At 43.5% G+C, this 15,741-nt stretch overlaps 1 protein-coding gene across 1 annotated transcript; it reads right to left on the bottom strand.

Moving 5' to 3' along the window:
- Positions 1-1,457: 1,457 nt before the first annotated feature.
- On the bottom strand, positions 1,458-3,337 carry LOC144694794 (uncharacterized). Its single transcript, XM_078565395.1, has 2 exons — positions 2,488-3,337; positions 1,458-2,281 (listed from the first exon to the last, which is right to left on the bottom strand). The coding sequence occupies exon 2, from the start codon at positions 2,236-2,238 to the stop codon at positions 1,624-1,626; it is 615 nt and encodes a 204-aa protein (XP_078421521.1). The 5' UTR covers positions 2,239-2,281; positions 2,488-3,337; the 3' UTR covers positions 1,458-1,623.
- Between the last annotated feature and the right edge of the window lie 12,404 nt (positions 3,338-15,741).

Below are 15,741 nucleotides of genomic sequence, written 5' to 3'. Positions count from 1 at the left end.
GATAAAAGCAAAATACCGCGGATGCTGGAAATCTGAAACAAAAACAGAAAATGCTGGGGGGAAAAAAAGGTCTAGCAGCGTCTGTGGAGAGGAGACCCTTCTGAAAAAAGGTCATACAGGTTTGAAACGTTAACTCTGTTTTTCTCTCCACAGATGCTGCTAGACCGACTAAGTTTTTCCAGCATTTTCTGTTTTTGTTTCAGAATGATGCTTGATACAGGTATAAGTATGAAACCAAACTGTTCAGTTGTACCTACACTGTCAATGAATGTAACAAAATAACTATGCTGCTTTCATAGGATTCTCCTGGTTAACACTCAGCTTGACAGCCCAAACAGTCATGTAAATGAATGTGTAAATTGCTACTAGAAACATATTTGGTTGGACAGGTAGGGGATGAAGCAGCTTCCCCCAGGTGATTATCTTCGTGATCAGATACTAGCAGTGCCAGACCAGTAAAAGTTTATCCTCTTCAGAAAACAGTTCCAAAGCAGATGACGCCTCACCTCGCACACAATCTTATGCTCCCCATCTAACACAGTGGATGATATGAAGCAGGAAAGCGATGGTAAGGGACAAGTTTTAAACTTATTTATTTTTAAACAGATTAAGCACCTGCACTCACTGAAAACAGGAGGATTTGATGGAAACACATGCAATAACATGAGATACATTTATTTACAGATTTGAGAGAGCAGGACAGCTCAGGATACTCAAGTTTATAACAAAAGATTTTGAAGTTATGGTGTTCCCAAGTTACACAGCATTAGAACTTTTTGCAAGAGGGGCACACCCAGAAATCACAGACACTAGGAAGCTACAGGACAACCTGTAAGTTTGACGGTGACTCCACTGAATGAGGAAAATGTCCAAGTGAGCTAAATAGACAATTATTTCATTCCGTACATTCGATATTCTTTTTAAACTTACAGAAAGTACAATTCCTCACTCCTAATGACTGAATTATCAGGCAAAAGCTCCTCCAATAATTGTGATGTTTGACAGTCTCCAAGGCAACATCTGCTCCACACATTCCTCGGGTACCCAGGCTCCAGTAGTATCAATGCATTGAAAATGTGATGAAACCCATTCAGCAATGAGGTAATAAGGTCCAGTTAAGGCTAGAGTTTCCCAACTGATATACGGGTTGCTCATCCGGGATTCCTCTCCAAACATCAATCAACTCTTCCCCACATGATAAATCAGGCCTCTTCAGACCCAGCTGATGTGTCAAACTGCTTTGCACATACAGAATAAAAGAACCATCCTACCGCAGCAAGTGGTTGACATGAATCCTAATTAAAGGGAAGTTTGGTAAACACATGAGGGAGGAAAAAAAGATATGTTGAGGGAATGAGATGAAGTGGGTTGGGTGGAGGCTTGCCTGGAGCATAAACTGGTAGAAATCAGATGGGCTGAAGGGCCAGTTTCTATGCCAGACTTGATTTAACACTTAAATCAAGAAACTGTTTCTCACCCATATGATTCTGTTGAAGGGCTGTCAAGTAATTGATGTGTGAAAAGAAAATAGAAGTTCTCTTTTTAGAAATGTATGTTTGAATAGATTTTGTCTTGGACACTATGACCAGTAGCTGACTGACCATGTTATGAGCACAAGGACCATTACAATCTCTTCTCTCCAGTGTGAATGCGCTGATGCTGTATCAAATGACTTGACCTGTAAAACCGCTTGTTGCACACGTTGCACTCAAATGGCTTCTCCCCGGTGTGGATGCGTTGGTGCACGGTCAGGTCGCGGGATGTACAAAAGCGCTTGCAGCACACGGTGCACTCAAATGGCCTCTCCCCAGTGTGAGTGCGTTGGTGCACAGTGAGGTTGCTGGAGGCACAGAAACGCATCTTGCACACGGCACACTCAAAAGGCTTCTCCCCCGTGTGAATGCGTTGGTGAACTCTCAATTCATTGCTGGTAGAAAACCGCTTTGCGCAGACGTTGCACTCGAAGGGCTTCTCCCCCGTGTGAAAGCGCTGGTGCCTCGTCATGTTGCTGGATTTACTGAACCGCTTCTGGCAGACGCTGCACTCGAACGGTTTCTCTCCGGTGTGAACTCGCAGGTGCCTCTTCAGCAGACAGGCCCACCTGAACCCCTTCCCGCACACGAAACAGTGAAAGCCCTGGTCCTCCCCAACAGCAGGCGCCTGTTCGCTGCCTCCAGGGGTTTCAGAAGAGCCGGGCTGGTCGCTCATGAGTATTGCTGTTTCTTTTAATATATCCATTTTAACCCTATGTTTCCCCAACACTTCTTTCTGACCACCAAACCTGAACAAACGAAACAAACAAATTAGTGAAAGGAAAACACTTCTGAGGTTGCAATTCTCCTCCGCGAACTATCCCAAATTCTTGTCTGTGGCTTAACTCAGTTGAAAGAATGTGTGATGCCCTCAGTGTAGCTCGAGCTACGTTTTGTCAAGCTTTCCTGCACGGGGTATGGTAAAGTTCCAATAAATATCTCCTTTTTTTCTCGCCTCTCGATTTCTTTTGAAACCTGTTACACCTCTAACTTTTTCCAGTTCTGATGAAAGGTCACAGGCCTACAGCATGAACTCCATTTCTTTCTCTAAGACAGAGGCGGCTGAGACCTTCCGAGGGTTCCCAATATGTTGTGTTATTTCTGATTTTTCAGCTTGCCACTCACCGGCTGACCCGATCTTCTGCAGCTAATGATGCTGCCCCTGTCTCCTGGAGCTTTCTGGATTTTCTCCCGCAGTTCAAACAGGGAAACAAAAGAACAGCTGAGCAAAGGGCAATGGAAACCGCCCAATTGGCGGGGAGGAAACAAAACAGCAACTTCTCCGCTGCGCCAATCAGGCCCGTGCATCTTCTTCACCAATCAGCCAATTTCACCAATCGGTACCCAACCTCTGCTCCACCGCACAGCAACGTAGCCGCCCTCCACCAATCAGCGTCAGCTCTACCAATCGGCCAGCGGGGTCGCTCTACCAATGAGGGGCATCGGCACCAGCGGCTTATTCTCTCTCCACCAATCAGCGTTAAGTACTAGGTTCACCAATCGGCGTCAGCTCCCCTCTCCACCAGTCAGCTGCGCCGGCCGCCTGCCCAAAGCGTGCGCATGCGCCAACTACCATGCTCAGTGCTCCTCCATTGCAATGGGCCCAGTCCAGACCCATAATCATAGTTCTTGTCGCAATGAGCGATAAAGAACAAGACATTTGACACGCGAGAAATCTCTCGTACCTTAAACACGCTTCGTTTGATTTCATCAACCGCACCTGTTTGGCCTTGATGTGGCTTTTCCCTCCCAACCGCCGGCCCGGCCTCGAGAGCCACAAGATGGCGGTTTCTTGCCCAAGGGCGAAAGCTGCACGCGCGGCCCTGGCGGTTGAGCCGCGCCCTGATTGGCTGCGCCGCCAAGCCCGCACCCGGGGGCGTGCGCGCCGCTAGCTCCTGGCCAATCGGGTTTGAGGACAAGATCGGGCGGGAAGTGGGCGGCGGAAGCCGTTTGTCGCCTGTTGACTGAAGGATGGCGAATGGGAAAACCAACCTCTTGGCCCCTCACTGACCTGGCCCTCTGGTCCATTGGATCCTCGCGTTCACAATCCTCAAGTACCTAATTCTCACATGAGAGTTGTTTCTTTCCCACACATACACCATGATCATGGGATTAGAATAGTCAGGTACTTGTTTGACAGGCACAGACCCGATGGGCTGAAGGGCCTTTTTCGGTGCTGTAGACCCCTATGACTCTAAACACATGCATCTGCTCTAAAGAGCCCATGCCAAAGACTCTAGGAACCATTTGAAGAAACTGTTGAATCCAGTCCTCGTGCATTGGATGAACTAAAATAGTCTAAGTTGCTGTCTTCTCTTCATCTGCAATTAATATCTTGGTGTTCTGATGTACCTACCCACAGAGATGGTTGCAAGTCAACAGCTATCAAGATGCATTTATATGGAATCTTAAACAGGGTGCGATGTTGCAAAGCCTTTCACAGGAACATGAAAAGAAAATTTTGCGCTGATTTAGTGCCTTTCACAATAACGACAGCTCAAAGCGCTGAGCAAAGAACTTTTGAAATGGAGTCACTCTTGTAGGAAATGTAATGTAGCAAAATCCCGTCCCAAAGCCCAGGGTCCCAAAAATTTAATGAGAGATTGAGAAAACTAGATGTAGGTTGAGTTTCCCAACAGGATTACACCCACCCAGTGTAATCTGAACATACTGAAGAGAGTTGACCAGCAAGAAAAAAAACTTTGCAAGTCTGAAATAAATGTATACAAAGTTGTAAACAGGCAAGTTCATTAGCTTGGGAAAAATGAAAAGAGAAGTTAAAGAGACCGTTTTACTGAACTGGTAAACGTGAACTTCTGACAGATTGAACAAAATGAGATGGTGGAAGAACACTAATGAAGAAGCAGCTAACTGATTTGATAGCTTATGAACACACTTGGAAATAAGTCAAGCATCCTGAAGAATACATGTGGGCTGTTACTCAGACAGAAAGGACAAAAGATAAATAAAACATCTTTTCCAACAAAAAGGAAGATGAACGGGAGGGACCAACAAGGAAATGTGAGGTTGAGCTTCCGAAAGCTAATAATCCGAGCATAAGTCTGTAAAAGCTTATGTTGATGGAACAGTGCCAAAGGTGCCAAGTGAATGGGATGGAGAATTTGAGTGTAACAATATCTCTAGACAGAGGATTCATCAAGTGTTCATCTGATCTGTGTTTGACCTCCCCAAATGTGAGACCACAATGTGAACCCTTCTCTCTCACTTCTTTCCTTTCCCAGTCTATTAATATTTTTCATGACTTTTATTTCTTCCTCCTTTTATAAATTTTAACTCTGCACTAAAATGAGCAGACTTCACACGGTCTATAAACAGGAGAGTTGCTTTAGTATCCAAGACAAGTTAAGCAGCAGCATGGCCTGGGGCCTAAAAGAATAAGACCCCTCGTGTATTGGATACTGTGATGCCACTGTGTAGCTTCCTTCTTTCAGACGACAGACTGAGAAGCACTCTGGTAAGAAGCCACTTGTGAAATCATTCACTGGATTTGCTCACATAGAGGTAATGGAAATCTCTCAGCTTTTCCTATTTCAGAGAGATACAATCTTACGAGAACTTTTATGTATATAGCACTATAAAAAGAGCCCAAGGCATTTCACAGGAGCATAATTAGATGAAAACATTCAGCATCCACTTGATACTTGGGACTGATTCCGAGATTTTATAACTGAGAGCCCATGCTAAATATTGAGTTTTCATTGTGTGAGGTAAAACTTCCTGATATAAAACTAATTTGAACCTATGGCCCTTTGACCTTTCACAATTAAAGTTACATTATCTTTTCCATATTGTTTAAAATAAGATGACCTCTGATCACCTGTGATCATCCCTTTTTGGGGATGATGAGGTCCACTTTTCCCCTTCAATGCTTGGCATTCTTCTCTGCACTGGCTCCAGTGTTTGATTATCTCCCTTGTATCTTGACAATTGGAACCGGACAAAGTATCATATTTAACAGTAAAGGCTATAAAGGTCAACTGCAAAGTAGATAAGCCTCCCTCTAGTGAGGGGGCTCACCACCTGGTAAACAACAGTTTGCGTTCTTATAGAGTTCCTTGTTCAGGAACAAATCTTGAATCCCTTTGCATAGTAGGGTGGGCAGTGGGGGAGGGTGGGAGAAAAGCTGCATTTGAGCTGGTGGAAATAGAGGAGCTAGTTTGGTGGGGAGGCAGTGGAAAAGGTGCTGCAAACAGAAATATCTTATGGATTTTGAATTCAGAGGAAGGGGCATCAAGGATTTGCAGAGTACAGCAGGTCTTGCTGCATATGGACATGGACTGCTTCACTATCTGAGGAGTCGCAAATGGTACTGAAGATTGTGCAATCATCAGCGAACATCCCCACTTCTGACCTACTGATGGAGAGAAGGTCATAGATGAAGCAGCTGAAGGTGGTTGGACCAAGGACACTACCCTGAAGACCTCCTGCAGTGATGTCTTGGGATTGAGATGATTGACCTCCAACAACTACAGCCATCTTCCTTTGTGCTAGGTATGACTCTAGCCATTGGAGACTTTTCCCCCTGATTCCCATTGAGTCCAGTTTTACAAAGGCTCCTTCATGCCACACTTGGTCAAATGCTTCCTTGGTGTAAGCGGCACTCACTCTCACCTCATTTCTTGTGTTCAGATCTTTTGTTGATGTTTGGATCAAGGCTGTAATGAGGTCAGGAGCTGAGTGGCACTGGTGGAAACCCAACTGAGCATCAGTCAGCAGGTCTTTACTGTGTAAGTGCCGCTTGTCGACAGCACTTTCCATCACTTTGTTGATGATGGGGTGGTAATTGGCTGGTTGGATTTCTCCTGCTTTTCGTGGACAGGGCATACCTGGGCAATTTTTTACATTGTCGGGTAAATGCCAGTGTTGTAGCAGTACTGGAATGGTTTGGCAAGAGGCATGGCAATTTCTGCAGCACAAGTCTTTAGCAATATTGTCAGAGGCCATAGCCTTTGCAGTATCCAGTGCCTTCAGCCATTTCCTGATATCACATGGAGTAAATTGAATTGGCTGAAGATCGGCATTTGTGATGCTGGGGACCTCAGGAGGAGGCTGAGATGGATCATCAACTTAGCACTTCTGGCTGAAGATGACTGCAAATGCTTCAGCCTTGTCTTTTGCACTGAGCTGCTGGGCTCCCCCATCATTAAGTGTGGGAATATTTGTGGGGCCTCCTCCAATTAGTTGTTAAATTGTCCACCACCATTCACGACTGGATGTGACAGGACTGCAGAGCTTAGATCTGATCTGTTGGTTGTGGGATTGCTTAACTCTGTCATCATGTGTTGCTTTTACTGTTTGGCATGCAAGTAGTTCTGTAGCTTCATCAGGTTGACACCTCATTTTTAGATAGTTTGGCATTGCTCCTAGCATGCCCTTCTGCACTCCTCATTGAAATGCAACAAAATAGTCAAGATTGCTTCATATACAAGGCTTTGATACATCCCAAACTGGAGTATGTGCAAATAGTCTGAGACCCCAGCCAAGTCAACCTTGTATACAAATTGGAAATGGTTCAAAGATGTATAGTGCAGTTCATCTTCAAAAACTATGTAAAGACAGCCAGTGTTATTGATGCTGGAACTCCCTGGAGTGGCCTACACTGCAACAAGAAGACAGCTGAGCACGCTTACACTGTTGTACAAAGCAATTCACCATGAGGCTGAAATTGATATCCCGCCATATCTTAAACAAATGGTCCGCGGAAGGAGGGAAAACACCAATCGCTTTGTGCCTCTTTTTATGTCGCCCTCCCCACCGCAAGCATATCTGAACAACTTCATACCAAATAGCTTAAGAGATGAAAATAACCTACACGCAGCAATAACTAACCAAACCACTTTTCAGGCATTTAAAGTAAACATAGAAAAGGGAAACAAGAACAGATAGTGTAGGGCAAGTGTGCAGCACGGATGTCACACCACATCGGGATGATGATGCTGTCTAACCACGTCTGGATACCACTTGGAGATTCTGAGAGTAGGGCCCTGGCACCTCCGGAGAAAAATACTTATTTTTGGAAGTGAGGTTGAGCAGTTTGGGCTTATAACACAGGAGTTTAGAGGAATGAGAGGTGATCTCGTTGAAACATATAAGATTCTGAAGGGGCTTGACAAGGAAGAAGGGAGGTGTCAGCTGTGGCTCAGTCCATAGCACCCTCGCCTTTGAATCAGAGGGTTGTGGGTTCATGTCCCACTCCCGGAAACCAAGAACTGTGATTGTACTCGTAAAGAGTTGCAATCTGTGACTGTTGATAACTCGAAAGAGTTTGACAAGGAAGAAGCTGGGAGGATGTCTCCTCTCGTGTGGGCATTTAGAACCAGGATGCACTGTTTCACAGTAAGAGGTTTCTCATTTAAGATGGAGATGAGAAGGAGTTTCTTCTCTGAAGGTCATTAATTTTTGGAATTCTCTGTCTCAGAAAGCAGTGGAGGCAGGGCCATTAAATATATTCGAGGCTTAGTTAGATTTTTGATTGACAAGGGAGTGAAGGGTTACGGGGTGCATACATAGTAGGAGCACAACCTAGAACTTCCTGTCCAGCTGTTGCCAGAAGCTGACACCCAGCCTTTGTTTTTTTATTTCCTGACTGGCTGCTCACTCAACTAAAACCAATAGTGCATAATCTTTTGTGCTGGGATCAGTACAGTGATGATTGTGTTACTGGATGAGGAATCCAAAGGATGAGAGTTAAAACCCCTTCCATGGCACCTTGACAACTTGAATTCAAATTATTGGAACTAAAAAGATGATTGCAGTAAAAGTTACTGTGAAGCTGGTGGCTTGCTGTAAAAGCCCACTGGTTCAAACACATCCTTTCAGGAAAGAAATCTGCTATCCTTATCTGGCCTGGGCCTACACATGTAACTCCAGTCCCACATCAATGTGGTTGACTCTTTATTTTCTGCCTTGACCTAGCAAGCCACTCAGTATATCAGGGAAACTAAGGATAGACAGCCTTCTATATGATACCTACGTCCTACGAATGAGTAAAAATATTTAATCTATCAGGAAAACGGGCTGGTAATCAATATTAGTTATATAAAGAAAGAAAAAGAGAGGCAATGCAAGGTTGTAACAGAAAAATTTCCACTGCAAAAAGAACAGCAGTCTGCATTTGTATTGCACCTAAAATAGAGTAAAAAAACTTTCCAAGGTGCTTTACAGGAATTATCAAACAAAATTTAATACCAAGCCATATTAAGAAATGAGGGCAGGTGACCCCAAGCTTGCTGAAAGAGAACAATTTTAAGGATTAATTTCAATGAAGGTAGAGAGATTTAGGAATGGAAATATTACAACAGACTAAGAACAAGTGTAGTTTCTGTCACCCACTCTCCTTCTGCCTTTCATTCTAGGAAATGGCTATAGGAGCTTAAACCCTTCCTGTGCTATCTGGTAGATGGTTAAGTGCTGGTCTGAGACATTGGAGCAATGTGACTCCTGGGGATTATTTACAAAATGTTTGGGGACAATGTACCCTTTATTGTTCAGTCATAAGACACGCTACACTGGGCAATTCACTATATTTTTTGGTCAACCGGCATTTTATGGGAGAAATGCTGTAACATGACGCGTCACACAGCGAGTTCCTGATTTCAGTCGTGTTATCAATTAGAGGATGGGCACTTTAGAAAAAGGGAATTAAAAACATAACTAATGCACTTGTATTAAATTTTAACTGACGTCATTTCAGTTATGTGGAAGTTGAATCAAAATAATGTAGCATTCTTTCCAGAGAAGAGAGAGACTTGATTCTTTCACAACCTCAGGCATTGCAAAGAGCTTTACAGCCATTCAAGTACTTTTGAAATGAATTCACTGTTGTAATGTAGATGTCATGAAAATATAATAATTATCATAATATAGTTGTGATTATTATAAAGGTAGGTTAATAGTGGGGTTTGGATTGTTTCTGTGTGTGTGTGTGTGTGTGATTTAATTAAATTGGAGACAGCTGCTCTGGAGGCTTTGAGTCATCAACAAGAAGCTAGGTTTGAAATGCTAAATACTTAAAAATAGCTGAAGTTTTAGAATGTGAGGTGAGGAAAATTTGCATTTTTAGATAAATCAGCGTAATTTGAATTTCAAAGAGATTGTAAAATGTTACACCTATCCAGAAGAAGCTAAGCCAAACAATGTGTTTATTTTTCCCAAAGGTTATTGATAAAATTAGTACTATGAAAAGATTTATATTATGGGAAAGGTAAAGCTCTAAAGGTATATCGGAACAATGGAATTTGCATTAAAAAGGGAGAAACCTGTATAAAGGAGATGAGGCTATGTGTCAGAGGAGATGGCATTCTAAGACCTAAGAAGTGTGAAAGGCCTCCAGACTCGATGCATCAAGTTGTTGTCTACAGGAACCGAAGCTGAGAAAACTCACTTTGAATTCTCCTGTGCAGGGTATCGTGTTGCTTTGACTGGGTCTGTTTAAATCTATTTGTTTTTACTGTTGCCTTAACAGAGGTGTAACTGGGAGCCAGATTAATTAGGGGTTTTAGGACTTCTTATAGTAGTAGGTAGTAGTTCAAGAAGGCAGCTCACCACCACCTTCTCAAGGGCAACTAGGGATGGGCAATCAATGCTGGCCCAGCCAGCGAAGCTCACATCCCATAAATGAATTTTTAAAAATTGCAGACCTACGTATGTGCTTGCAATCTTTTGTTAGTAAATGTTTAATTTAGTTTTCTAAAAACTTCTGAAGTCGTGGTAGTCTTATTACTTCTGACTTCAGGGCACACATCTGGAAACAAAACACAAATTGCAAAACAGTTGTGACCACGTGATTGTTTCCCTCGTGAATTTGATCTGCCTGGCACACATCATCTGCCATGTCATAACAGTAGGAAATGTGGCAGCCAATTTCCCACATATAACAAGCTAATAATGCCCAGATATACCATTTAATGGTATTGGTTGAAGGATCCATGTTGGCCAGGGCACTGGGTAGGGACGTGCAGAATTCTCTTCCTTCAAAATAGTATCACAGGATCTTTTGCACCTGTCTGAAAGGGCAGACAATGTATCAGTTTCATCTGGAAGACAACTTCTCCAAAAGTGCAGCATCCCTCAGTACTGCACTTGAGTGTTTGCCTAAATGTAGAGGTGGAGTGGGGCTTGAACCAACAATCCCCTGATACACAGGGTATAGTTCTATTCACTCAGTCACATTGAAAAGAGCAAGAAAAGAGGGGAAACACGGACTTCGAGCTTGGTCAACGTTACATGGTGGCAAAGACCATGAATACATCCTGCTGAGGCTCACAGCTGTAGGGGTGGGCCATGTGTTTTAAATGGCTCTGTATTATGAACACTAGTGCAGTGAAAGCAAACTCACAGTCCTACACTAAAATGCTTAGGGTAATGAACATCAGAAAATATCAGCAATATTAATATACCACAACTTACTGTTCATATTTGACAGCTACATACTGATATTAATATGCTACTATGCATACATTTTTAAAAATAAATGTTGTACTTTAAATATAAATACAATGAGTTTAACTTGTACAGATAATTAAAATGAAAAAACAGCAGTCATTTAAATGCTATAAAAATGTGCGGTAATACTTGCCTCAGTCTTTCAGTGGATAAAAGATGTTAAATGAACACCCTGTGTATGATCCCAGCTGAGGTTACCCCTGGACAAGCCTGATCCTACGGTGGAACCCAGCTTGATAGATCCTAACTTTGTTTAGATACGTGGAAAGTAGCTACTGAACAAAGTCACAGGAGTCAGCTGATGAACTCTTAACAAAAGAATAAAACATTTATTCAACAAGAAAAGATGAACAATCTTACAATACTCCTTCACCCACAACTATACCTTTACAGATATATACAGATTTGTAAGGATAACACAAAATATATCTTATACTTTAATGTCCACAGTAAGTACACAGTCCATGTACCAAAAGGCATCCTGTGGTCAGACACATCATACTCTGAAACCAAGTGACAGATGCCACCTCAACCAGATGCCATGGATCTCTCCTCAACTCCCCCCAGACACTTGTCACGCCGTAAGCCAACCAGTCTCACTGAACTCAGTCCTTCACTTGAAGGTTTCCAACCTCCACCCTCCAAGAACTCGCTTTGAAATCTTCTCCCAAACTGACGCTTCCTCTCAGGCACCTTCCGCAAAGGTTCACCTCCAGGGTTTTCAACTCTCCTTCCAATGTTCCTCTTCCCTGGGTTCCCTGAACATGTTTTCAAGCTGTCTTCCATGAACTCTGTCTCACCGGCTCAGCCATCAACAGTACTACTGCTTCACATGCCCATAGCAAAGAGTTACAGACCTCAGTTGTCTCTTTGGACCTTCTTGTCCCTTGCAAGCTGTTATTCCTTTAAAGCTTTTGTCTCTTTAAATCTGAAGCTTGGAGCCTTTCTCTCTGCCCCTCATTCTTAACAGGACATTTTCCAGGTTCCTGTCCATCCTTTCACTAGAAGGTCTTCTTGGGACTTTCCCCTGTTCCGCTTGTTAGGGGGAAATTAAATATATTAAACGAAAACACAGAAAGAATTTGCTGATCACACTTAAATCTCCAGGCAGCCATTGATGCTAAACTTATTAACAGTTGAGGAAAGCCAGATGGACATTGCACAGCCTTGAGAGCCAGACTGGAGATAAAACATGGCATGAAATTAGATTAAGTATGCTCATCTTTCAGACAAGGAGAGGACAAATGGTTTTAGCTTCGATATGGGAAGATGAACAATGGACAAAGAAGGAGCTTTGATGAAACACAAACAGTCTTGAGTTGTAAGAACCCAGGTCCTTGTGTTTTAACTTTGATTGGATAATATAATTGTGTATACATCCTTTAGAATAATTGGTTAGCAAAATCAGATCTTTATGTACTCAATAGGATAGAGATAGTATGGAACTGGTGTGTCGGTTACCAATTGGATGTGTTCAAATGTACTCAAATGTGTTATGATAAGAAAAAGTCCAAAAGTAGTGAAATGTAATCAGTCAGGGAGCTGGGTCTTCATCCTTAGGAATGATTGTGGCTCCCTTGCATATGCTTGAATAAAACTGGTTAGACGGAAGCCTGAGTCTCGTGTGGTCGTTGTGGGATCGGAGAGCGTAACATCTCCTCTTCACACTCCCCTGGATTTTTGGGGGTTTTCATTAGCTTGGGACTGGCTAAGTGCCCCTTCCAGGCTACTTCTCTGGCAGCTATCTTCAAAATCAGCTGAACTCCAACAGCTTCCAAAACAAACTGCTGTTTTTCTTTTTCTATATGTGTCTGTGGGAGGGACCTGCCTCTCGAGACCCCTGTTGCTAGGCAACAGCCCAATTCTTCCACCCTTGTTTGTTTACCTTAGCTGCAACAATCCTAAAAATCTCATCAGAAATGCAGGCACCTTTTTAAAGTGAAGCTAAAACTCAGTTTGACCTTTTCTTAACACACAGATACAGAAATACAAAGCAAGCTTAAACTTTAAAGCTAAAACTCATTCCTAACACCCACAAGTACCAATAGAACTTACTTAAACTGCCTCTATTTCCTAACACACAGTAAGATTAGTATTTAACTCCCTTGCTAGTTCATCCTATAAAGGTTAATGAACTGGACAAAGAAACAGTTGAGGCACTGACATTGGCCTCAGCATTCCTGGACAAGTGATAGGGATTAAGAAACAACGGCCAGAATGTCTGTTCCTGATTGCTATCCATCAACCTCTGTTGGAAAGTTGAGCGTAAATTGGTCAGGGTAAAAGGGCTGTGAATCATTCTCCCCCATCACACATGATCATGAGAAAGGTAACTGGGGAGCCACATTTTTTTTAATTGTTTCATGGGATGGGGCATCACTGGCAAGGCCAGCATTTGTTGCTCATCCCTCATAGCCCTTGAACTGAGTGTCTTGCGAGGCCGTTTCAGAGGGCAGTTCAGAATCAACCACATTGTTATGGGTCTGGAGTCACATGTAGGCCAGACCAGCTAAGGATGGTAGATTTCCTTCCCTGAAGGACATTATTGAACCATTTGGGTTTTATTCATGACAATCGATGGTAGTTTCATGGTCATCATTACTGAGACTAGCTTTATTTTCTAGATTTTATTAACTGAATTAAAATTCCATCAGCTGCCATTGTGGGATTTGACCCCATGTCCCCAGAGCATTAGGCCGGGCCTCTGGGTTACTAGTCCAGCCACATTACCACCAGACCACCCTCTTCCCAACTGGCTTCATTTACAAGCGATGGAGTAGAAAACGAAGTCATTAGGAAAGGCACAAGTTAAAACATGTTGGAAGATTGCAGAAGGGTTCTTATTGCAAGTTGTGCAGTGAGCTTAAAGGATGAATATCAGACAGAATGGGCAAAAGAATCAGAAGGAAAATCACAGAATCACAGTGCAGAAGAGGCTCTTCGGCCCATCGAGTCTGCACCGATACGTGAGAAACACCTGACCTACCTACCTAATCCCATTTACCAGCACTTGGCCCATAGCCTTGAATGTTATGACGTGCTAAGTGCTCATCCAGGTACTTTTTAAAGGATGTGAGGCAACCCTCCTCCACCACCCTCCCAGGTAGTGCATTCCAGACTGTCACCACCCTCTGGGTAAAAACGTTTTGCCTCACATCCCCCCTAAACCTCCTGCCCCTCACCTTGAACTTATGCCCCCTTGTAACTGACCCTACAACTAAGGGGAACAGCTGCTCCCTATCCACGCCCCTCATAATCTTGTACACCTCGATCAGGTCGCCCCTCAGTCTTCTCTGCTCCAACGAAAACATCCTATCCAAGTCAATCCAACCTCTCTTCATAACTTAAATGTTTTATCCCAGACAACATCCTGGTGAATCTCCTCTGCACCCCCTCCAGTGCAATCACATCCTTCCTATAATGTGGCGACCAAAACTGCACACAGTACTCCAGCTGTGGCCTCACCAAGGTTCCAGCATGACCTCCCTACTTTTGTAATCTATGCCTCGATTGATAAAGGCAAGTGTCCCATATGCTTTTTTCACCACCCCACTAACATGCCCCTCCACCTTCAGAGATCCATGGACACACACGCCAAGGTCCCTTTGTTCCTCATAATTTCCTCATGTCATGCCGTTCATTGAATACTTCCTTGTCAAATTACTCCTTCCAAAGTGTATCACCTCACACTTTTCAGGGTTAAATTCCATCTGCCACTTATCTGTCCATTTGACCATCCCGTCTATATCTTCCTGTAGCCCAAGACACTCAACCTCACTGTTAACCACCTGGCCAATCTTTGTGTCATCTGCAAACTTACTAATCCTAGCCCCCCCACATTGTCATCTATGTTGGTTATATAAATGATAAATAATAGGGGACCCAGCACAGATCCCTGTGGTACGCCACTGGACACTGGCTCCCAGTTACTAAAGCATCCTTCTGTCATCACCCTCTGCCTCCTACAACTAAGCCAATTTTGAATCCACCTTATCAAATTGCCCTGTATCCCATGTGCCTTTGCCTTCTTTATGAGTCTCCCATGTGGGACCTTGTTAAAGGCTTTGCTGAAATCCATATAAACTACATCAACTGCACTACCCTCATCTACACACCTGGTCACCTCCTCAAAAAATTCAATCAAATTTGTTAGGCATGACCTCCCTCTGACAAAGCCATGCTGACTATCCCTGATCAAACCTTGCCTCCCCAAGTGGAGATAGATACTCTCCTTCAGAAATTTCTCCAATAGTTTCCCTACCACTGACATGAGACTCACTGGCCTGTAGTTCCCTGGCTTATCTCTACAACCCTTCTTAAATAGTGGAACCACATTAGCTGTTCTCCAGTCCTCTGGCACCTCCCCCGTGGCCAGAGTGGAATTAAAAATTTGGGTCAGAGCCCCTGCGATCTCCTTCCTTGCCTCCCTCAGCGGTCTGGGACACAAATCATCCAGACCTGGAGATTTGTCCACTTTTAAGCCTGCTAACACCTCCAATACCTTGTCACTCCCTATATCAATTTGCTTAAGAACCTCTTAGTCTCTCTCCCCGAGTTCGATATCTTTATCCTCATTCTCTTGGGTGAAGACGGATGTGAAGTATCCATTCAACACTCTAGCGATGTCCTCTAGCTCCACCCATAGATTGCCCTCTTGGTCCCTTATGGGCCCTACTCTTTCCCTGGTTTTCCTGTTCCCATTGATATACTTATAGAATATCTTGGGATTTTCCCTACTTTTACC

Source organism: Cetorhinus maximus, chromosome 20, assembly GCF_964194155.1.
Source record: "Cetorhinus maximus chromosome 20, sCetMax3.hap1.1, whole genome shotgun sequence".
Classification (NCBI taxonomy): domain Eukaryota; kingdom Metazoa; phylum Chordata; class Chondrichthyes; order Lamniformes; family Cetorhinidae; genus Cetorhinus; species Cetorhinus maximus.
This window is presented reverse-complemented; position numbering and strand designations above follow the sequence as displayed.

Coding starts and splice junctions, on each gene's coding strand:
- LOC144694794 (XM_078565395.1), bottom strand. CDS start 2,238: ATGGATATATTAAAAGAAACAGCAATACTCATGAGCGACCAGCCCGGC.